Genomic DNA, 25,082 nt, shown 5'->3' with positions numbered 1-25,082 from the left:
CGGGATGGTGGTCTTTGTCCAATCTTGGACCAATGAGATATTAACAGATTTATTAAACCTAAGAAATTTCAGATGACTGCCCTTCAAAATATCCTTCCGTTGCTGAGGAGAGAAGATTGGTTTGCCTCACTGAACTTAAAGGATGCCTATTTTCACATTTCTATTCATCCCTGTCATAGGCGCCTTTTACGTTTTACCATCGGGTCCGACATATATGAATTCAATGTCCTCCCATTCGGATTAGCCACCGCTCCGAGAGTCTTCACGAAATGCATGGCTCCAGTGTGTGCACACCTTAGGCTTCAGGGTATCCAAGTATACCCTTACCTAGATAACTGGCTGATAGTCTCCCAAACCCGAGAAGGTCTTCTCTCAGCCATCGACATAACTTGCTCTTTGCTGGACGATTTAGGACTGTGTATTAATTGTGAAAAATCATCCTTTGTTCTTGCGCAGGTGATTGACTTCATCGGAACTCGTCTCAATTCCACTCTAGAAAGAGTATTTCTTCCTCCCACTCATCAGGACAATATTTGTTCATGGATTCCTCAGATTCGACAAGACAGGATCGTTCCGGCACTCTCCATTCAAAAACTTTTGGGCCATATGGCCACCACGGTAGCCATTGTTCCTCATGCCAGGCTCCGACTACATCCTCTTCAACTATTTGTCAACAAGAATTTTCACCTGCAGCAAGATTCGCTCAACAAGCCAATTCGACTACCACTATTTGTTCTATGGACATTGACATGGTGGATGGTACCGGACAATCTGAATATGGGTATACCATTTCAAACGCCTCACCCAACACTGACTCTTTATACCAACGCTTCGTTAATCGAGTGGGGCGGTGTATGCGCAGGACTTTGATCCCAGGGCACTTGGAATCAGCAAGAATCATCAAGACACATCAGCTACCTTGAACTCTTAGTGATTTTCAAAGCTCTTCGATCTTTTGAGGACACCGTTCGTCAGCAGGTGATTCAGATCACATCCAACAGCTTAGTCGCTGTGTTTTATATCAACAAGCAGGGCGGGACGAAATCTGCAGCCCTAGCTCGTTTGTCCATGGACATTTGGGAGTGATGCATCCCAAGAGGTATAACTCTTCTGGTGGTCCATCTAGCCGGGACCAACAACGAGGAAGCCGACGTGTTGAGCAGGCACATGTCGATGACTCACGAATGGGAGCTGGATCTACAGGTCTGCAATCAACTTTTCCAACTTTAGGAACACCCAGACATTGACTTGTTTGCTACCCACAAGAATGGGTATGCGAAACGTTCTGCTTCAGAACAGGCATGGGACCGGGGTCAGTAGGAGATGCCCTCATGATCCCTTCGTCCAACATCAAATTTTATGCTTTTCCGCCAATTCCTCTCTTAACAAAGGTTGTTTCAAAGGTTGTACACGACAATGCTGCAGGAACCTTGATTACACCCTGGTGGCCCCGCCAGGCATGGTTCTCCACCCTCCTTCGGATGTCAGACAACACCTTTCTCCGCCTTCCGTCGATACCACACCTGATAATGCAGCAAGACGGAGCTGTCCATCACTCGGACTTGACCTCCCTGAACCTCACAGCTTGGCGAATTCAGTGATTCCCGGTTCCAACTCGGTACCGACGACAACTCGGACACTTGGTACTTCTAATCATGGAGCTGAAGTGTCACTTACTTCCTCGGGTCCGATAGACTTTGCCTCAGGATCGAGTACTCTAGACCTGGACATTCAGAGATTTCTCAAGTCTGCTCTACGACTGTCAACACAGAAGTCTTATGCAGCGAAGTGGCGCCGATTCTCATCTTTCGCTGAATCATATTCATTTGCTCCGGAATCAGGCTCAATTGAGAATATACTACAGTTTCTTCTGCAGCTACATTGTTCTGGACTTAAACCTTCATCTATTAAGGTTTACGCGGTGGCAATATCGCATTACCGTGGTGCAATACAAGGCTCATTGGTGTTTTCACAGCCGCTTATTAGGAGATTCCTTAAAGGACTGCAGAATCTTCATCCTTCAATTTGTCCTGTTATGCCTACGTGGAGTCTTTCAGTCATACTTCAAGCGCTTACAAGAGCTCCATTTGAACCTCTGGCAAGTGTTGATCTGCATCTTGTATCCTGGAAAATGGCCTTTCTTGTAGCCATCACATCAGCTCACAGAGCTAGTGAACTTTGCACTCTTCGAGTGGATCTGCCTTATTTGAACTTCCATAAGGAAAAGGTGGTTCTTCGAATGGATTCTCTGTTTTTACCTAAAGTAGCCACTCCGTTACATATAAATCAAGAAATCGTCTTACCTGCTTTCTTTCCATCACCATCGAACCCGATTGAGAGATCTTTACATATTCTCGATGTGTGTTGATGCTTGGCTTTCTACAGATCGCACACAGAATCCTTTCGACTTTCCAACAGACTTTTTGTGAAATACTCTGAGCATGACAAAGGCTCTCCTGTCACATCACAAAGACTTTCAAAATGGATCGTTCAAAACATTGTATTGGCGTATCAACTTGCTAAGATAGACTTACCTGTCGTTCCGAGGGGTCACTCCATGAGAGCAGTAGCAGCTTCTTCTGCCTTTGCCACAGGAATCCCGATCCAAGACGTCTGTAAAGCTGCAGCTTGGGCTGCTCCGTGCACTTTCACCAGGCGTTACTGCCTTGATGTGCGTGCCAGTCAAGACTGTTCCTTTGGTAGGGCTGTCCTCTCTGCCATCCTTCAGTGATGACACCACCCTCCTCTGAGTCTGGTAAGCTTGCTACTCACTCATATGTGTGATGCAAAGAGGCCACAACGAAGAAAAGCAGGTTGCTTACCTGTAACTGATGTTCTTCGAGTGGCCATCTGTGCATTCACACAACCCACCCGCTGGCCCCACTCGGTGTCGGTGAGTGGATTTTTTTATCGGTACCATACCTTAATATTCATGGTACCTAACAAACTTGTTAAAATGTTTTTCTCTCCCATAAGGGAGCGAACGATCAGTCTTTCAAAGACTAGGGAAAATGGCGGACACTCCACTCTATATATAATACTGAGGGGGTGGGAGTGGAGTTTTCCCGCCAAAAACCGTTAGCTTTCTAATCTTTCCAGCCTTAGGCACTGCGCAGGCGCAGCACCTTGTGATGCACAGATGGCCACTTGAAGAACATCAGTTACAGGTAAGCAACCTGCTTTTCCTTCTAAGAGGTTAGAAGGAAGGGGAAAAGGACAGGGTTCAGTTTGCTTCTGTAAATGCACTAATAATCCATGAGCATTCTCAGGATCCAAGTGGAAGCTGCTTTGTATTCAGAAAACCATCTCAGTGACTTGGCAAATCATAGGTTAATCATGACTTGTCATCATATGTAGGAATGAAGACAGTGTGGACACTTAGAGCAGTATGAGAATTCTCAGTTACCTGAAAAAAAGCTCTTGATAAAGATTTGAAAAGCCAAGGATATTTCAGTGACATGGAGTGTAAAATCTGAGTCTAAGGTACCATCTGTTAATGTTTGTTTGTTTGTTCGATTTATATCCTGCCTTTTTCCTACAAAGGGCTCAAGGCAGCTTACACCATTCTCCTCCTCCATCTTATCCCCACAACAACAACAAGCCTGTGACTTGTTGGGCTGAGAGTCTTATGACAGGCCCAAAGTCACCCAGTTGGCTCCATGGCTGAGTGGGGACTAGAACCCAGATTGTCTGAGTCCCAGTCCCATGCTCTTAACCACTACGCCACACTGGCTCTCAAATGTTGAGATTTTAGAAACAGAGACATTCTGAATGTGCAAACAAACATGGAAGATATCTAGCATACTGTCTTAAGAAGGAAGTGGAAAGAAGATCTATAACAGCACTAAAGAAGATAATGGCATGACGTGTGGAAAAGGAATTTCATGAGCAATTTATTGTTTTCAAAACTATACAAAAAATATCAACCCCAGAAGATGAGATGGAGAAGTATATTGAAGAAACAGGGCTTGAGAAATTTACTCTGGAGCAGAGGAAAATACTGAATGATACTATTATTACTCAAGAGCTATCACAAGCTATCAGCAAATTGAAAAAAAGAAGGCAAGAAGCTCATATATCACTGATACATAAAGAAGGCAATGAACCTCTGTTGCTGCACTCTTATCGACCTATTTCATTATTAAAGGTTGATTATAAACTTTTCACTTCAGTAATGAAAGAAAGATTAAGAATATGTATAGAAAAACAGATCCATACAGACCAAACTGGATTTGTCCCTAAAAATAATATGAAAAACAATATACGTTTTGTGATTGATGCAATTGAATGGGTCAAGAAGAAAAGGAAAAAAGCTACATTTTTTAAGATGTGGAGAAAGCATTTGACAATGTGGTTTGGCCTTTTCTAATGAAAGCACTCCAGCATTTAGACTGTGCTTCAAGCTTTTTGAACTGGATGCAGGCAATTTATGCTAGACAACATGCAAAGATTCTAATCAATGGTGTATTAACTGACAGTTTTCAAATAGAGAACACATCAAGGATGCCCGTTCTCACTGCTTTTATTTAATCTTGTATTGGAAATCTTAGCAAAAAGGATAAGACAGAGCCAAAAATTAAAGGCTTTAAAATGAAGAATATGAAGTAAAATATTATGCAGATTATATGGTCTTGACTATTTTGGATCCACATTAATCCATATAGCACATAATAGAGCAAGTTGAAAAATTTGGACTTTATTCAGGATATAAGATCAATAAGAAAAAACAAAAATTTATTAACATTTGTAACAAAGCAAGAAGAGGAAAACATTAAAAAAATCTCAGGATGTAAAATAACTTCAAACCCATTTAAATACTAAGGAATAAACATCACAGGACCCAATGACACACTTTTTCAAGACAATTATCAAACAACTTGGATGAAGATTCAAAAGGACTTACAAAAATGGACTAAACTTAAAGTATCTTGGTTGGGGAGACATTCAGTTATAAAAATGAATGTGTTAACCTAAACAGAACTTTCTTTTCCAGATGATATCAATTGCAATACCGTAAAAAGTTTTTCAAGATTGGTAGAGACAATTAAATAGTTTTAAGGGGAATGGCAAGAAACTGAGGATCGGATTTAAAATTATTCAGGATGCAAAGGAGAGAGGAGGACTTGCTGTACCTAATTTGAAGTTACAGTATTATGCAGCAGGCCTGGTCTATATTGCAGATTGGTTTCTAAATGCTTAAGATAGGTGAGTGAAGTTGGAATTGGCTGATCTTGAAGACAGAATACATAATCTTTTATGGGCTAAAATGTCAGTTAAGAAGGCTCTGATCTTAAATAACAGCCATGTGCTAAGAGACAATTTAATAAAAATTTGGTATTCTATGAGGGAAAAAAATAGCCCTCCAATCTCTTTCCTGGTGTCCCCAGTTGAAATGTGGAAAACACTCAAGGAGGAATGATGATTTTCTAGCCCATTGAGATCTTATTGATCAATCAGGATAAGTTAAATCTTGGCAACAATTAAAAGATGACCAGGGGGAGGTGGAATACAGTGGGTTGTTTACCATCAATTGATCTCAAGACTGAAGGGGGAAATGCAATCAGGAGAAGGCATCTTAAGAGTTTTGACATATTTTGAAAAGCTGATTACCCAGCAAAATGATCATCTAATGGGAGGCCTTTACAAATTGTTATCACACTATGATACTGACAGCCATCAAGTTAAGAAACATATGACAATCTGGGAACAGAATCTTGGTGAAGAGAAACCACTGAGTCAATGGAAGCTGTTTGGAAGAAAAATATTAAATTCACTGCTAGTCAAGCATTAAGAGAAAACTGATATAAGATGTTTTATCAGTGATATATTACTCAAAAAGATATTAGAAAAATAGGTAAGAATTATGGAAAATGTTGGAAAAGTAAAAGGGTGGATAGAACGTTCTATCATATGTAGTGGACATGTGAAATAACACAAAATTTTGGGAAATTGATACATGCAGAGATGCAGAAAATCTTTAAAATTAAGTTTCCTATGAGTCCCAATGCATATCGTCTCAGAGACCCTTTGAAAAACATGTCAGAGTTATTTAGGTATATGACTATGGCAGCAAGAATTCAGTAGCTTCTACATGGAAAGCCCCCAACCATTGAAGAATGGTGAAATATATTAACAGATTATGCAGTGACGTCAAATCTAACTGTAAATAGAAGACAGAAGAATTTAATGACAAATGGATATTTAATTGTGCTTAGCCTGAATAATGTTCAGGGGAGTTTAGAAAAGAAAAAGGAAAGTATCTCTTAATGTATAGAATAATTATTTCTTTTTTACAAATTCTCATACAGCATGGGAAGATAGGAAGAGAGTCAGTTTGTGGGCCTGTAATATAGGCTGTATCTGTTGAAAATTCTCTTGGCAATTGTGTCTAATTAGTTCACTTGAGTTTGTTCTGTTTATACTAGTTTCTTTCTATTCTACATTTTTCTATGTATTTATATATGTTAAGAAAATAAAATTTAATAATAATAAAAGAGGGAGACCTCCAAAGCAGGCCTTCCTGCCCCACCTATCTGGAGAGGGAAATCACTCCAGTATTTCCTTGCTGAAAAGAGGAGGTGCTGGTAAGTTTGGGGGTGTGGGGGTTAGAGATATTCAGTTTTTATATTTTCACAGGGGTCCTGTGCCCCTAACCCCCAGAAACGTGGAGGGTTGACTGTTCGTGATCTGACTTAACATGCACGTTTTGACTTAAAGAAGAATTTCCATTTTCTCAGATGCGGAGCTCATTTGTAGCCTAGGGACGCCTGTACGCCTAAACTGACTGCCTTTCTTTTGAGTAAACATGTATAGGATTGTGCTGTAAATCACTACTCGGAGTCAAAACACTGTTCAGAATTTCCTCACTCTCAGAGCAGTACAATGGAACCTATTACCTGAGGAAGTTGTGGGTTTTCCCTCACATTCAGAAAGTGTCTGGGCAGTCCTCTGAGTGGGATGGTGTAACTTAGTGTCCTGCAATAGCAGGGGGCTGGACCTGATGGCCTTCTTACATATGCACATGCTATTTAAACAATCTCATCTTGTAATATAACACAGTTCACTGTTTTTCAGCTTCTGCTCCCATCTATAGGATACAAATAACTATCACCTATCGCACTAAATTTCTAGTAAGCCCTAAAAATGCTAATAAATTATGTAATCTGTCTCTCTGTATTTATTGCAGCACACCAGTGCTGGTGCAGAGGGTTCAGGGCAAGCGCTGGCATCTCCAGGCTCCTGTCTTGAAGAGTTCCGCAGTGCTCCTTTCATAGAATGTCATGGAAAAGGCACCTGCAATTACTATGCTAATGCATACAGCTTCTGGCTTGCCACTATTGAGAGAAATGAAATGTTCAAGTAAGTTGGGGGAATCTGCACTGCTCAAGGATTTAAAGAACAGTACATTTGAAGGAAGCTGTTTTATAAGATAGTTAAAATATATGTCAGTGTTAAAAAATATGATTTGTTTCCTTTTTGTTATTACCTGCCCAGATTCTATTCCAGTTGGACCAATGCAACACTTGTGACAGCAGTTTGTGGGTGTTGCTGTCTAAAAACAATTTTGGGTGGGCAAATTGTATATGTGCACCCTGAGATTTGCCAACTGGGTGAAAAATAGTGGCTCAGATGGTGGACATAAAAAAGGGGGTAAAGTGACAGGGTACTGTTACTTTCATACTGAGCCAAAAGTATTATTTGAGAGGAGTCAATACTTTCAAGGGCAACAAGATTATTTTCAAGAGCAAAGTTACTAGAACAATGTGGGAAGCACCCCTCCAAGAACTGGTCACAGCTTAAGTACTGACTAGGAGCAGAATTCAAACCCATTTACTTACGCCCTTTTAAATATACCAGACTCATAATGGGCAAAAGCTCCTGAATTAGGAAAGTTAAACCAAAAAATTGTTCCTTCATGGATAGCTCTTTTCATTTTTCATTTCAGAAAACCTACTCCTTCCACACTGAAAGCTGGGGAACTACGTTCAAATGTTAGCCGTTGCCAAGTCTGTATGCGACGTACATAATGGCTTGCTAGTTGTGCTTAATGTCACAATATGGTGCTATAGCAGTGAAGGTATGAAAACAGGTGTGTTTCTAGGTATGAAAACAGTAAACTCTTTTGGCCCTTTACTTGTGGAAGAGAAGACAACACAATGAAGAGAAACATCAAATAGCACTTTTGAAGAAACATGATATATATTAATGTAATGCACTGATACTTACTCTAAATCTGGGGGTGGGAGGGGAAGCCAGAGGTGCTAGGAGGGATGCAGAACTTCCCTTTTCCCTTTGTATGAATAAAATATCTATGGTTATGTTATCATTTTTTCCTAACTCCTATTTTGAACTCCTAGGCTATTTAGTATGTACTTAAGATCATTGAACAAAGAAGAATTCTGGTAAGAGAGTATGACCCAGCAAACTTTCTTACTGCAACAATGGAGCATACTGACAGGCAGATATTTTCTCTTGCCTAATTTCTATGTTTCATTAAGCAGCTACAGGCCAGAGGAAATAAAGTTGTTCCTGATCTATAAAATATGTTGCCCTCTGGCTTTTTAGCACCAGTTTTCCTGTGGAATACAGAATAGTCCAGTATAAATAAAAATATGCAAGTGCTTAATATTTATCTCAACAATTTGGCAAATGATGCTTTGGGTTTTGGGTTTTTATTATTACAGCATTAATATCCAGCACTTATACTAGAAGAAAAGCATGACCATTCAGTTCTCATTAATATCCAAGCTGGTAAACCAAATCTAGCCATTCTGGCTATCTCATGATCACAACAATATGATGTTGTGCTTTGAACTTTCTGTTTATGTATTTAAGATGTTCAGGGTTTTAATTACTACTGAATTACTTGATCCTAAACACATAACAGGCCTTAGATTAATATTCTAAATTTTTAAAACTCCTCAATAGATTTATATTTGGTTTCTATAAAATATACCAACATTTCAGAAAGTGTACAAAACAGATTGTACCAAAGTTCTCACAACTAACTCCTAGATGATGTATGTTTTGAAGATTAAAGTTTGTAATAAAACTATTTGTGTAAAAATCTAGGTTTTTACAATGATATCTTTTTTTTAAAATAAACTGCTTATAAGCAACTGATTCAAATTCAGGTCAAATTTATTCCAGATATGCAACTACATCCCTGAGAAGAGGAATTAAAGCAAAGTTACATACCTGTAACTATCCATGTTTGTTGGTTCATATTCACAGCAGAAAACAGCACACATGGGTATTTTTTTAAAATATTCAGAAGCAATGACTGGTCCCATATATAAATCAACACATCACAATGTCAGATGCACATACAAGAACATATTTATTAGAGAAACTATGACAACATGATTCAGAAAACAACCCAATTAGCTTCAGTCTGCTTCAGAGGCTGCTGAAATGGTCACAAATTCTGACCTCAGTCACATGATTTCCAGTAATTGATTATCACTGGAAATTAAATTACTACTTTTTGGTACTTTTAATAGAATGTGATTTGTAGGCACTGTAAATCTTAGGGGGGAAATTCCAGGGAAATGTGACAGGTTGTTTATGCTAATTTTCTTTAATTTCAATCCTTTCATATTTTGGCAGAATTAGATGAAAGTGTTGTGCAAAGTTAATATAAGAATAGCCCTGCTGCATCTGCCCAAGAGTCCACCTAATGCAGCATTATGTTCGCACAGTTACCAACCATTTGCTCCCTGGACCCCTCAAGCAGGACATGAGTACAAACAACAGAAACTGCCTGCCTAATTTCCCCAACAAATGGCATGCACAGGCATATTGTGGCAGCATATAGTCATCAGGACTACTAGCCATTGATATCCTTCTCTATAAATTTGACCAATCCCCCTTTAAAGCTGTCCAAATTGTTGGCCATCATTACATTTCTTGGAGGTGAAGTCCACAGCATAACGATGGAATATGTACTTCCTCTTATCTGTCCCAATCACCCACTAATCAGCTTCATGGGATGACTCCAGCTTCTTGTATTATAGGAGAGGGAAAGATATGTCTTCTTGCCCACTTTTCACACCATGCATCATTCACTTCATGTCTCCTCATAATATTTTTGTAATGGTATGAAACTGAGAACAATGCCACCAGGAGGCCAGATAGTCTCACCATGCTTGTTTCCTAGCAGGGTCACCAGGAAGAATGGTCAAAGCAAAACACCAGACTAAGATGTATCCACCCTCTTCTGGACTAACACATCAGCAGAAGCAAATGGATCTCTTTAATGGACATGGGGGTGTGGACACTTCTGAAGGGCAGCTAGCAGGCAGCAGCAATAGTTGAAGGTGACACTGGCAGAGGATCTTTCACATACAATGGCCGTAACACAACCTGACTCTGGTTAGTACTGTGCAGATGAAGGATATGGCAAAATACTTCTGAACCTTCTTACCTTGAAAACCCAGTCATGAAACAATACAAAAGGAAACGATATAGTGCCAGAAGATGAGAACCCCCTTCCTTTCCCTACCATGGAGCATGGGGGTACCACAGGGACTCCATGTGCACTATCCTCCAGAGGGGTGGCGCTCTTGAAGCTAGCACCGCTTCCAGTAGTTGGTGGTTCTGTCACCCTTGCCCTGTCTGGACCACCATGGTGCACTGGTGTCCTCCATTTCTGCACTTCCTGCTATGGTCACCCAAGTCTGCTCCCTTTGACCAGTTCCTTAGCCACCACAAAGATTTCCATGAGTGCCCTGGCATCCTCTAGAGTCTGTGGTCTAGTGACAATAACAATGGAACAACCTGTCAATTAAGGTGCTCACCTGGAGGGGTGGGAAAAAAAATTAATTCTCACCCACATTTCCAGCCTAGAAATGCTTGAAAATGCTCATGAGAAGATGAGCTTCTGGCAGCATCAGAATATGCTGCTGAAGACAAACCACCATCCCCATCCCACCCCACCCCAGGTTGAATTTATAAACCATTGCTTAAATATGAAACTGAGACTCTCTCTCACACACACACACCCCACCACCACCCGTTTAATAACACTGAACACCATATAATTATAAAGTGCCCATAAAGTGCTCATATTCATCTCACTAGAAAGGGACTTTTGGGACACTTTTTATTTAGGACAGGGACAATGTTTACCAGCTATACAACAAGAGTTAGATTTTGTGTGAGGCATATTTTGGATGCAACAAAAGAATGTAACCAAATGAGATTGTCATCAATGGTCTGTTCTCAAAAGGATCTGGATAGATTGTGAAAGTGGGCGGGGAACAACAGGATGGTGTTCGAAGCATAAGTGAACAGGCTTGCACTTGGGGTCAAGAATAGGTGCCATAGGTACAGGATGGGGGAACAAGTGGCTGGAGAGCAGCACTTGTGAAATGGATCTTGGGGTGCTTGTGGACAGTACGCCAAACATGAGCCAGCAACATGATGTGGCAGTTAAGAGGGCAAATGCCACCCTTGGATGTATAGCCAGAACTGTGGTTTCCAGATTGATAGAGGTGCTGGTACCACTCTGTAAGACTCTGGTGCACCTACAACTGGAGGACTGTGTCCAATTCTGGGCTCCACATAACAAGAGGGACATACCAAAGTTGGAATCAGTTCAGTGCAGTTCAGTGCACAAGGATGGTAGCCAGATTGGAGGGGATGTCATATGAGATGAAATTGAGGGAACTAGGACTTTTCAGCTTGAAGGAGACTCTTAATAAATCCAAAATAATAATAATAATAAACAGAATAACATTTCTAATATAAATTTTGAATATATCTATTGTGGTGGATACATTTAGTGTGTACCCTGACACACACGCACGCACACACGTGCGCGCACACAACCAGACTATTCTTGGGCACAATTATGCATAAACTTCCACAAAGGCAGGCCAAATATCTATATATTTGTCCATTTGAAAACATGGTCCAGCATTGTCCAGTCCTCAATCACTATATTATTAAAGGTGGCCATTTGTCCTTCAAATGTTGCAATATTAATTTGTTAAATTGTCCTTTCTCTGTTGTAAGGACAAATTAGTTCTTAAAAAGGCACCACAGAGAATCCATTAATGTTGGTGTTGCATTGTCAAGAAATGGGTAGATAATTAAGAACACACACATCTGTAAATACTAAATAACTTTCCATCTCATAGCATTATCCATAATATTTGGACATTGCTGAAAAATATGGGTGAGAGAATCATTATCTGCATTATGCCTGCAAAAAATGGCTGATTCAAATAAGCCCTTAGTTAAAAGACGTTGTAGCATCTGTAAGCAAAGGCCAGAGGGAGTCCTCTTCAACCTTCCATTGCTAGACTGAGCCCAACCCCACATTGGACTGAGACTCAGCCCTGCAGTTTAGACAACAGATTTAGCAGCACAACTCACCCAAACACCAAACCAGAGCAAAAGTTAATTTTTAAAAAGAGGAAAGGGAGAGAGGGACTAGGATACAGAAAGATAGAGAGAAAGGGCAAAGGAATAGCAGCAACAGTTCTGGGCACCTGGACCAAGGTGCACCACCTGAATAAACAGGAAAACTAACTGTATTCTATTACTACCTAACACCAGTCTTCTCACAGTGAAGGTCTCAGAGGTTGGCCAGGGACTAATACCTCCAACAGACTTGGAGTCCAGAAGGAAATCAAAAGCCCTCAGAACTTCTCTGCTCCTTCCTGCTCCTCCAGCTACCAGTAGTTTATACCTTTAAGCAACAGAGCAATAACACTAGCCAGATGTACTTGAAAGGAACTCATCTTTCCTTTCAAGCACTGGTGCATAAATTACTCACCTTCCTGGTGACAGGAGTAACTCCTGGACCAACTAGTTCTTTCATTAACCCCTACTTACCTTCTGAGAGCTAAAGCATCAATATACCATATACTGTTGTTGCGTGATGTCAAGTTATTTGCAACTTGTGGTGACTGCACCCTTAAGAGTCCTGCTCAGATCTTGCAAACTTAAAGCTCCTTTATGGAATCAATAATTGGTCTTCCTCTTCTTCTGCTTTCAATTCTCCTTAGCATGATTATTTTCTCCAGAGAGTTTTACCTTCTTGTGATGTGCCCAATATAGGATAGCCTCGGTTTTGTCATTTTTGCTTCCAAGGAAAGCTCTCTTGATTTGAACTAGCACCCACTTGTTTCTCTTTCAGTCAATTCAGCATATTTGCTATACTCTCCTCCAGCATCATGTTCCAGATGCATCCATTTTCTTCCCATCAGCTCTCTTCACTGTCCAGCCTTCACATCCATACATAGTGTTCAGGAATCCAATACTGTAGATGATCTTGGCCTTAGTCTCCAGTGAAACATCTGTACACTTGATGATCTTTTCTAGTTTTTTCATTGCTTCCTAGTCTCAGTCTTCTTCGAATTTCTTGGCTGCAGTCTCCATTTGAATTGATGACTGAGCCAAGCTATGTGAAATCTTTCACAATTCCAATTTTTTCACTGTTAACAGTTCAAATCATGACACCTGCAGTCATGATTTTTGTTTCCTTAATATTCAGCTGCAGTCCTACCGGTATGCTTGCTTCTTTCACTCTCATCAGCAGTTATTTCAATTGCTGCTGCTCTCTGCCAGTACTATGGCATTATCTGCATATCTTAAATTATCAATGCGCCTTCCACCAATTTTCACTCCTGATTCTAATCCAGCTTTCCTTATGGTATGTTCTGCATACAGATTGAACAGATAAAGATATAAAATGCATCCTTGTCCGATGCCTTTGCCTATGGAAAACCATTCTGTTTCTCCATATTCTGTCCTAACAGTAGCTTCTTGACTACAGCACAGGTTATGCATCTGGACAATCAAGTGCTGGGTCACACCCGTTTCTTTCAGAGCCATCCATAGCTTTTCAGAGATCATACACTCAATGACTTTGCTGTAATCTATAAAGCATAGACTGAGCTTCTGAAATTATTTAGGATGCTCCGGTATCCAATGTATATTTGTGATGCAATCATAAGTGCATCTTCTTTTTAGGCATCCAGCTTGATCATCAGAAATTTCTCTCTGGTAATATTTTTTTTATCACAGCACTTTGCTTGCTATAGAAATTATTGCAAGGATTCCATGGTTGCTGCATATATTTGCATCTACTTCCCTGGGGATGGGAAAATATATTTCCATCCTTTGGGTCATCATTTTGTTTTCCATATTTGTTGGCATATTCTTGTTAGGTTTTGAACTGATTCAGCCTCTGCAGCTTTCAATAGTTCTATTCGTATCTATCTACTCCACATGCTTTGTTCTTTCCAAATGCTTTTTAAGAAGCCTTCACTTTCTAATATTGCAGGCTCTTCCCCGTAGCATTTCTCTGCGAAAAGTCTGTCATCCTTTCCTCTCTCCTGTATTGTTCTTCTGTATATTCGTCCCATCTTCTCTTTTTCTCCTGGTCAGCTAGTATGTTCCCTTGTTGATTTTTAAGCATTCCTAATCAAGGTTTGAATTGCTCTTTGATTTTTTGGATCATCTGGAAGAGGTTTCTTGTTTTTCTTTTTTGTTGTTCTCCTCTGTTTCTTTGCACTAGTCACTGTAATAGTTCTATATGATAGTTGCTAAAAAGTTGCATTCAGGATTCTGACTATTTCTGTTATCTTTTCCTTTTGCTTCTGGCCTGTCCTTTACAACTGTCCTTTACAACTGTCACCCATCTTGGCTTTTTCTTTTTTTGCTACAGAAATTGTCTTCTGGTGTACTTCCTTAATAATGTCTTTGCTTTCAGGCTACAGTTCTTCTGGCTCATGGACAATTAAGATGAGTAATACAAATCTATTCTTTATGTGAACTTTAAATTCCTAGGGAATGCAATTTAACTTGCGTTTTGGCACTATGTCTCTGTTAATTATCTTTTTTAGCTTGGCCCTGATTTCTGATATTAAGAGTTTGGGGTATTACAGTCAGCAAGAATAAAGGTTCTCCATCTTATGTTTCCACTTACATAGCTTGTCTGATTTCTGTACTGGCCTTTTGATGATGTCAATTTATAGTCATCCCATCAGTTGTGTATGTGTTTACAATAAACAGGTTGTTCACTAAATTCTAAGAATCATTCTCCTGTTTCATTTCTCACACCTAGGCCAAATTTTGCTACCACATTTGATTTTGCCTAGTATCCTAGTTTTGTGTTCCATTCACCTATGATTATCAACATGCCTTGCTCTTGACCTGCATGAAAGTTTTCAATTTCTTCTTCAGCATCTGTTGTTGGAGCAAACGTTTAAATGCTGGTTCTATGTTGATAGGTCTTCCACAAATTCTGATACTATTTGGTCAGATTTTGCGTTATAGCTTCTTACTGCCTGTGCTGCATCTTACCTTAGTATTAGAGCCACTCCATTTCTTCTGAATTTTTCATTTCCAGGGCACTCGTAAAACACGTCATGATTATCTGAGTGGAAACATCCTACTGTGGTCCACTTTAGTTTGTTCACACCAAGCACTGAAATGTTTAGCCAAGATTTAGGTATGAAGATTCAGAAGTAGTTTGCTATAGCTTTCTTCTGTGCAGTACTAACCAGTTAGTGTCACTGCCTTTGTCCTTTACCAGTGCTACCTTCAACAGCCACTGCTGTAAGCAGCCCTTCTTCAGGAGATTCTCTCCCTGCTTTACCATTAGAGATCTTTCTCTTCTGCTAATGCAACCATTCCTCCTTGAGGGCAAATACAGCTTAGTCTGGTGTCTCAGCTTTGACCATTCAGCCTTGGGCGAACCTTCTAGGAAACCAGCCTAGTGAGACAGTCTGGCCTCCTGCTCTCAGAGTCTTTGACAATCTCAAACCCTCTCACCACATTAAGGTGTGCCTCAAAGTGATCAGGACATCCATACATAGTGATCAGGAACCCAATACTGTGGAGGATCTTGCCCTTTGTCTGCAGTGAAATGTATTTACACTTAAATTATTGATGTATCTTCCATCAATTTCCACTCCTTCTTCCTCTAATCTTAATCCATCTTTTGTTGCATGTTCTGCATCCAGATTGAACAGATGGGAAAATAAAATACACCCTTGGCTGATTGTAAGAAATCATTCTGTTTCTCCAGTCTAGTTAATCATATCCTGCATGAGAGAACTTGGGGACAGATGGTTTGCCTCGGTATGAACAGAATGGACTAGACTGGTCTGATATCACATGGCTCTTCTTACATTCTTTAGCGGGCACTCAGCCCTTCCAATTATCACTTCTATTTAATTGGAGCACTATAACATCAAAACTGTTTGATCCTCACAAGGCATATAAGTTTCCAAAGCAATCAGTTATAGGCCCTGCAGTGCATGCGGTGGAGAATGAGTATTATCCCCAATTAATTCTACCTGAACTAAGCATCTAATATCCCAAAGCAACCCCAGATATCTTGCAGCATGCCTGGTGAAAGAAATTTCAATTGGTGGTGGATTCCACCTCCCCACCACCGCTTGCTCCATTCATTGTGGCACAGTTTGAAAACCAAAATTTGAAGTGTTATGTAGTTTAGTGTTACCACAGTTCCAGAAAAACAGAAGCAAAACTAAACAAGGATGGTGAAGATTGCTATTAACAGGGTTGTTCAACCCCTCCTGCCAGTCACTGACGTAAGCAATGTACAGTCATGGGTTCAGAGGGGGATCCCTCTAGGAATACACCAGGGCTCAGATGCTTCATAAGGCAACATAGAACAATGTGAGGCATCTGCTGATCTCCGGTACTTCATCCTCTCCATCTCACTTTGGGTGCACGCAAGCTAAGTTGAAAGCCAACACAATCCATGACATTGTACAATATCAGGGTATACTCTTTAAGCAACAGCCCGAGATTCCAATTTCCTGGTTTTCTGGAGTTTAGCCTGAATTCTAGCCATTTAAACTGGCAGGATTTTGATCAGTGAATGCAGAAAACACAGAGCACATATACACAGGAAAAGGAACTTAATAGCAATTGCAGTTAAATCAATTTATTGGATGTTGGTATGTACAATATTTATGCGAAAGGGAATTCTATTATAAAACCAGTCTAGAATAAAAATATCCATGTTTATTTTGTAAGCCTATAATAGCATTAATCCTCAGGTCAAAATACAGTGGTACCTTGGCTCACGAACTTAATCCATTCCAGGACTCTGGTCGTGACCCAAATTGGTTGTGAGCCAAGTTAAATTCCCCCATAAGGTTCATTGTAAATAAGGTTAATCCGTTCTGTAACCATTTTTTAAATCAGAAAAATGTGAAGCAAACTTACAACAACAAAAAACACGGCCCCCCCCCCCCCCCCCCCGAGCACAAATGCAGCCATCCCTGCAGGCGCCTGTCATCCCAGCACGCTGGGGCGTTGCAGGGAGACGGGCGCGATTGCGGGTGCACTGGGGGAGGAAGAGACGGGCATAAACAGGGTATGCTGGGGAAGGGAGAGATGGGTGTGATCTTGGCCATCTCCCCCCCTCTGCTCCCAGCATGATTGCAGCCCTTGGTTGTGGGGGGGGGGAATGGCCTACATTGCGCCCATCTTTCCTGCAGGAGCACGCCTGTGATCACGCATGCCTTCCCTGCATGAAAGCAACTGCAATCGTGGCCATCTCCCCACTCGGGGGTGGGGTGGGGAGATGGGTGGGATCTTGGTTGCCACCCAATGTGGAGTTCGCAACCCAAGTCAAAATTTTAAAGAAATTTTTGTTCATGACCCAATTTGTTCGTGAACCAAAGCGTTCGTGAGCCAAGGTACCACTGTACACATGAAATAGTAAGTATGACTTTCTAATCTTGCTTTTTATCTGTACACATCCCTCGCTCCCTGACATACATTGGAAAACCAAATTACTTTGACATCTCAATGAAACAATTTGTTTTATATATGATTAGGATTTCAATCTTTTTTTGTTTAATTCCTGTGTATAACATGCTAAATGGATCCCATCCCTTTGCAAGTAGAGGGAATAGATTGACATAAAATTACCTATCATTTGCAGAATGTCACATTAACAAAAATACATAATGAATAAATTTGTTTACTTATACATATATCTGTGCGACGACCTTTCAAGTACTTGAAGAGTGCTACCATACCTTCCCTAAGTCTTCTCTTCTTAAAGCTAAACATGCCCAAAATTTCAATTTCTGATGATAAGTTTTCTTTCCAGCCCCTGGATCATCCTTGTTGCCTTCCTCTGCGCCCTTTCTAGCTTGTCTGCATCTTTCTTAAACTGTGGTGCCCAGAACTGAATGCAGTACTCCAGAAAGCCAAACCAGAGCTAAGTACAGGGGAAATAGCACTTCATATGACTTGGAAGTGATACTTCTAATCAGTGTAGTCTGTCTGTCTGTCTGTCTGTCTGTCTATTTATTTATTTATTTATTGTTTTTACATGCCGTCTAATACCACAGTCTCTGGATGGATTACAAAGAAAAAACAGAAAACAGCAACATACCAAACATACAACACACTGCATCAACCCATTAATGATAACATCAAATATAAAAACAATAAATATTAAAATGTTGGGAAAATAAAAAGGTTTTCTCCTGATGCTGAAAAGAATAAAGTGATGGCACCAGGCGAACCTCTCTGGGGAGCATATTCCAAAGTTGGGGCGCCACTACTGAAAAGACCCTTCTCCAGGTAACTAAGCTCCTAATTTCCTTCAAAGAGGGCTCCTGGAGAAGGACCTCTGCCTCAGATCTTTGAGGCGAGCTGGAACATAGGGAAGGTATCCTTCAGGTATCCAGGACCCAAGTCATTTAGGGCTTTATAGGTCATTTCCAGCACCTTAAACGGGGCCTTGACTTCAATTGGCAGCCAATGTAAACAGTATAGGACCAGCGTGATATAGAAGTATCTGCTTGTCCCCATTAATAACCTGGAAATAGGGAAAACATAACCCCTTCTCTAGACCTTTGGCAAAGACAGTGATTCTGAGAGTTCTCCTGCCAGCTCCTTTATGACTGTAGGATGGAGTTCACCTTGGAAATTTGAACTCATATAACCTAATTAAATGATCCTTGACCAATTGCCTATCAAGCTGCCATCCTGCTCCTTCAGCTTCTACTGCTCCTTCATCAGGAAGGTCATAGATCTTTTTCTGGGAGAGCCAAAGCAGGAACTGAGCAACTTTGCATTTTATTTGTCATCTATTATCATTTTCTCATCCACTTTCCTGACAGAATCCTTGGAATTCCATGCTAACTCCTTGTACATTTATAGTCTGGCCTTCCTTCCACTTCCTAGGCATGTCCTTTTTGGTCTTCACATCATCTGTGAGCATTTTGTGGTCAGATGGGCTTCTTGTTTTCTACCTTTTTTTCTTGTTGGAATTGGATTCTGCCTTTACAGTTTCATTTTTTAGAAATTCCCACCCATCTTGGATTCCTTTTCTCATTAGAGTCACTTGCCATGGGATTTTACTTATCATTGTTTTGAGTTTCTTAAATTCAATATTACCAAAATTCAGGGTATGTGTTTGGCTACACTTGGTTTTTGCTTCCTTTAGAATCAATAACTCAAGTATGGCCACTTTCCCCCAGAATTCCTGTAACTTCCTCTTTGTCCACTAGGTCTTCCCTATTGGTTAGAATCACCTCAAGGACAGCCATTCCTCTACTTCCTTCCTTAACTTTCTGTGGGAGGAAATTATCAGCAACACGTTAGGAATTGCTTGGAGGGACTGTGTTTGGCAGCATCTGTCTCCCAACAGATAGCAGGAAAATTGAAGTCCTCCATAACTACGACATCATGCCTCCCTGGAACATTTGCAATTTGTTTTTCAAAAGTTTCATCTTCTGCTTGACTGGGTAGTCAGTTATCAACTCCAGCCACTGTGTTCCTTGCATTCCTTGCTCCATTTATATTAATCCAGATGCTCTTGGTGGGGCTACTAAGTTCATCATCCTGTATTTCTGTGCAGAGATATGTATCTTCAACATATAGTGCAACTCTGCATCCCTTTCTGTTCCTTCTGTTTTTCTTGAATAAGATATACTCGTCAATTGTTGAATTCCAGTCATGGGAATCATTCCACCACATTTCACGTTACATCAGTCAGGTCATATTTGCTCTCCATTATTAAGAGCTTGGGTTTGTGTTGTTGGTTTCCAATACTCCAGTCATTGGTATATAGACATTGAAGACCACGTGCTTTCTTCCTATATGTTTGAAAGACTATGATTGGGCACTATCAGAGCTGCTCTCTCTGTTGTGGTACATAACTCTTTTTTCCATTCTTTCCTCAGTCTAATGCCTCCTGATAAGCCTTTTCATGTTATGGCCAAACATAGTCTTCCCAGCCCTTCTAAGGTGACTCATTCCTTGCCAGCAGTCCATCATTTAGGAATTGTAGCCCATGATCCAAGAATCCAAATGTCTCATGTCAGCACCATCTTCATAGACAGGCATTCACCCAGAACATTTTTCTTCCCCTATCTTTTCCTCTTCCAAGTACTGGAAGGATGGAATAGAAAACTATTCAGACTCCAAAGTTCTTCACTTTTCTCCCTAAACCTTCAAAGTCTATCATGATTTCTTCAAAGCAATGCTTGCCTCTGCTTCTTATTCCTACATGGATACGAAGGAAGGGATATCAGTGGGTTTTTTGAGCTTTAACAGTCCTTTGGTTGCAGCACTAATCATGCTGTCTTCTAGGGTGACAGCATACTGGACAAGTCCATACATGTGTTTCCATCCCACAAACCAAGGTGTCTCCCACAACTAACACTCTTCTTTTCTTGTTCTTGCTAGCCTTGATTGACCTCCAGCCTCTTGTTCAGTGTTCCATGGGTTGACTTGTAGTTCTTTCACTGCAGACTGTTGCAAACTTTGGTATTTTTTCTCCTTTTGTTGTTGCAAACTTTTTTTTCTGTACTTGGTTAACCTTTGTCTCTTTCAGAGTTACTCAATGTGTCATGTAGTTTCTTCACAGTGGGTTTCTCACTCTTCTCATTCTCAAGTACCTGAAAGTGGCTCCATAGTTCCATAACTTCCACTGATGCAGAGTGTCTTCCAGTTCTTCTGCTCCTGTCACCCTTTTCCAGAGTTTCCTTGTTTCCCCTTACCTCAAAATTCTCCTCTTCTGTATCAGTTTGTTGATACTCTTCTTGCTTCTGTACTACTCTTAAATGTTCCAGTTTCACCACTGTCTAAAAAAAATCTTATTCTCCTCTTATTACCTTGAGGATTAACACTCACCACTAAAAATGCTCTCACCTTTTCTTCCAACAGGACTACTAGCTTTCACTTGTTGCACGTGCAGGCCACGTTGACCTTGGGCAAGAAAACAAACATTGCACAGATTTTGCAGGTCACCACCACTGGGGAGTCTTCTTGGTCTCTTTGTTCTACTGCCTTTTTGATTCTGCCTTGCTGATTGTGTTGTAACAGCCCATGCTTTTTCCTGTCTTCCTGGAAGGTTAACAACAGAGGCCTACCAGTAAATGAAAGGAAGGGAAAAAAAAGGAAGAAAGAAAAAAGTTAGGGCCCTCCCCCACCTAACTCAGCTGCCAACTTCCTGTTTGCCCATTCTGATTGTTTGCTCTCTGGGAGCTCGGTTAGATGAGTAAATTAGCTCCTATACTATTTTCTCTGGTCCACTCAACTAGTAGTCCAGAACCAGAATTATCTCCCTGCCCACACAGCTGCTGAGGGTAATCACTTACCCCTTCAATTGTAAGGAGCACATGATGAACTTGAAAAGAGACACTTCCTGGGTACTTCAGGGCACTCACTTCCTTGCCTCTTTGTCTCCTCATCCACTACAGCTCTGCTTGCTCTCTGGTACCTTGGTTGCTTGAATACAAGAGCCCCCTAGACCAGCTGGGGCAGCCTTTTCTAATCTGCTCAGCTAAGAACAGGAGCCTGCATCTTGCAGAGTTAGCCTGCTCATTATTAACCAACTTCTGTGCTGGTAAATATCAATATCAATTTTCATTGGAACAGCCTCAATTTTAAATCTACAGTAGTAGTACATGTGAACTTTAAGTCATTGAGATAGCGGTCTAGACCATTCCAAGTCTTCATTCCATTCCTATACCCTTCTGAATTAATGTTTGGGACACAAAAATGAGATGGAAGAACTTTATAAATTTGACAATGTACTCCTTGGACTCCAGTCTTTCCAGTAGAGTTCCTGTACCATTCTCTGGCAAAAACAAACAAGACTTGCATGTGAGTTCTGTACACATATTGCCATGGAAGCATGAAGTTCAGTCTGATTGGAACAAAAGAATCATTCTGTCAAGAATCAATCATCCAGACCATTCCCAACGTAAAACTTTCCTGGAAAGTGCCACCCCTTTCGCAAGTAAAGCTGGATGTTGTTTCAGAATGAACAAAACATACAAAGATTTGTATTTTCTAAAATCTGATATGCTCTGAGCATACCTGGGGTGTATAAAACTCAAACATGAAAACATGTAAGAAAAAGAGACTATATTAACAATAAAATACACTAATATCAAATATCACTTTCAAAATAATTAGGTGATCACATACCAGTTTGCAACATCTTTATCTGGTTAGCAACTATAACATGCATGCATTTCTCTAATACTTTGCAGCACTGATTTGGCATAGCTGATGGTACACCTCATAGTGTGCTTTTACATACTGGTACAGATAGCCTTGGGAACATACTATTTTCACTGAAAACACCTGAGAATAAAGGTGTGTTCCCGAATGGATGAAGGTAGAACATCCAAGTACAAAAGATAGCCTTTGCCCTTGGTCAATAACTGAACTGTTTATATAGTATTCTTTGCAACTTCTATGCAATGTAATGCATATTAACAGAAAAGTAGAAGATGGTGAGGAGAGAAATTGAGAAAGTTCTCCTAAAAGGGGAAAAATAAAAAAGAACAAAAATATCCCCATGTGGATGAGCAATGTAAGATGTAATAATTCTCCCACTTTATGTAAAAAACATGCATTTACATTCTCTCCAAACAAGAAGTTAGCATTACTAAATTCCTTCACTTTGGAAGTTTCTTTTATTTTTTCCTTTAAAAAGTTCTTAAAGATATGGCAGAGATAAGATTCTTAAGTAGGGATATGGCATTTTTATAAAAAACCGTTTTTTAAAATTATTTGTAAAAGAAAGGTGAATCCCCTCACAAACATTAGATACTACATGCCGCCATCAAATACTTACATTTTGCGAAGATTAAACTTCATATTATTTGATAGCCTTGATGCCATCATTTACCTTGGCACTCTTGCAGCTCAACCCTAAATATGCATTTGAGCAAGTCCCTCAAAATTTGGTGGAACTTAAGTAGGGGTCTAGCCAAAAACCAAAATATTCTGTGCAGCACAAGTTAGATAAGACAGCTACATGCTTAGGAAATAACTCACCTTTTCCACAAAATCTACAGAGGAAAAAAATATTTGTAGCCATGGTTATTTCCCCCAAGAAAGCCTTTAAATAATATTAAATGATAAGAGTTGCATGGGAGAAGCAGAGGCAAATATAATGAACAACACTTAACCCCCCTTCCATGTTTCCCAAGTGTTCACCATTATTATAGTGCCATTTCAACATAAAATAGTACAGACCCCAATTTATAAACATCCAAATTACAAAAAAACCCATCCTTATGAACTGCCACAAAGTCTATTAATTAAAAAAAACTACTGTGGAAAATCAGCAGAGAAAAAATGAAAGAAGAGAGAGGGCTCCAAAGCATGCCTTCTTGCCCCACCAGGGGAACCTCACCAGCATTTCCTTGCTGCACTGGTGAATTTGGGCAAGGGAGCCTAGATTCATTTTTCCACTTTCACGGGGGTCCTGTGCCCCTAACCCATACAAAAATGGAGGGCTGACTTATACATGATCCAACTTACATGCAAATTTAACTTAAAGACAAATTTCTATTTTCTCAGGAACAGAACTTGTTGGTAACTCAAGCACTACCTGTATTTCAACTGGACTGCTGAAAGCTGCATTTTCACCTCAAGGTTTACACAGTTTAGACTATGAGAGGCACAACCCATACAAGTCTTAAAAGTTAAATCTCAAGTATAAAGACAGCGAAGCACAGCCTGCTCAGTAGTGTCTGTTTCATTATTTTTAAGAATATTAAAGCAACTATTACATCAACTTTAAACATATATTTTCCCATTTGTGACTGTAGAACATGGCTGTAAGAAACTGTGGTTGTAACCATGCCATACTGTGTTATGTGTATTTCAATTAATACCATTAGTAATAAACACACAGCAATGTCACACATTGAATCCATGGGTTTTATCATGCATTACCCAGTTGAAAAGTCTGTTTTCCATGGAGCCAATACATCCATCCATGGAGCCAATACATACACTAGGGATGTGTGAGGAATCCACTGTGTGAAAAATTCATCAGGTATCACCTTCCCAGATTCTGGTTCACTTTGCAGCAGCTCAGAGTCTGATTTCCTGGAAGGCATACCCAGTGTTTGTGGGGTACTCACCAGGAACTGAGCCCCACATCTGCACAAGCCGTGAGCAGGGAGGAAGCTTGGTTGCTGGGAATGGTGCTGGCTCACAGCTCTCCTCTTTCACATCCTGCAGCTGCTCCTGACAGGGAAGGTTGCCAATCATGTAATCAGGGGTCTGCAAGTGTTTGTGGGCTGCTTCTGGGCTCAGCTTACTTTGCAGGACCAGGCCAAGCATGAGGGGAAGTCCACGGATTCTGGGGGAAAAATTGCAAAAGGGTTCATCCCAACCCTAACATACACTTTACTTAATTATTAGCCTTCTCTTAAAACCAGTGTAACATTACATTTATTTTATTATTTATTTATGAAATTTGTATGCCGTCCAATTACTAACGTCTCTGGATGGCTAACTGCATAAATTGATGACCCACTCTGGCTGCAAATTAATAAAACACAATAATAAAATTCAATATTAAAACATATTATAATATTGATTAAATAAAAAGGTCTTAACCTGGCGCTGAAAAACATGACGACGCCAGGGAGACCTCTCTGGGGAGCGCATTCCAGTCGGGGTGCCACCGCGGAGAAGGCCCTTCTCTGGGTACTCTGTCTCCTAACATCTTTCACAGAGGGTTCCTGGAGGAGGGCTTCTGTTGCCGATCTCAGGGGGCGGGAGGGCAAATAGGGAAAAAGGTGTTCCTTAAG

General features: G+C 40.4%; 1 protein-coding gene across 1 annotated transcript in view; it reads left to right on the top strand.

Annotated features, from left to right (window-relative positions):
- The window catches only part of COL4A1 (collagen type IV alpha 1 chain), a 197,252-nt gene extending 188,131 nt beyond the window's left edge, over positions 1 to 9,121 (top strand). The window contains exons 51-52 of the mRNA XM_044431656.1: positions 7,187 to 7,359; positions 7,946 to 9,121. Of these exons, the coding sequence (XP_044287591.1) occupies positions 7,187 to 7,359; positions 7,946 to 8,027 (255 nt within the window). The 3' untranslated portion in view covers positions 8,028 to 9,121. The remainder of the gene's footprint in view (positions 1 to 7,186; positions 7,360 to 7,945) is intronic.
- Positions 9,122 to 25,082: the final 15,961 nt, after the last annotated feature.

Source organism: Varanus komodoensis, unplaced genomic scaffold (assembly GCF_004798865.1).
Source record: "Varanus komodoensis strain SLA01 unplaced genomic scaffold, ASM479886v1 scaffold23, whole genome shotgun sequence".
In the NCBI taxonomy this organism is placed as follows: Eukaryota; Metazoa; Chordata; class Lepidosauria; order Squamata; family Varanidae; genus Varanus; species Varanus komodoensis.
The sequence above is the reverse complement of the archived record's forward strand: the minus strand, read 5'-3'. Positions and strand labels throughout refer to the sequence as shown.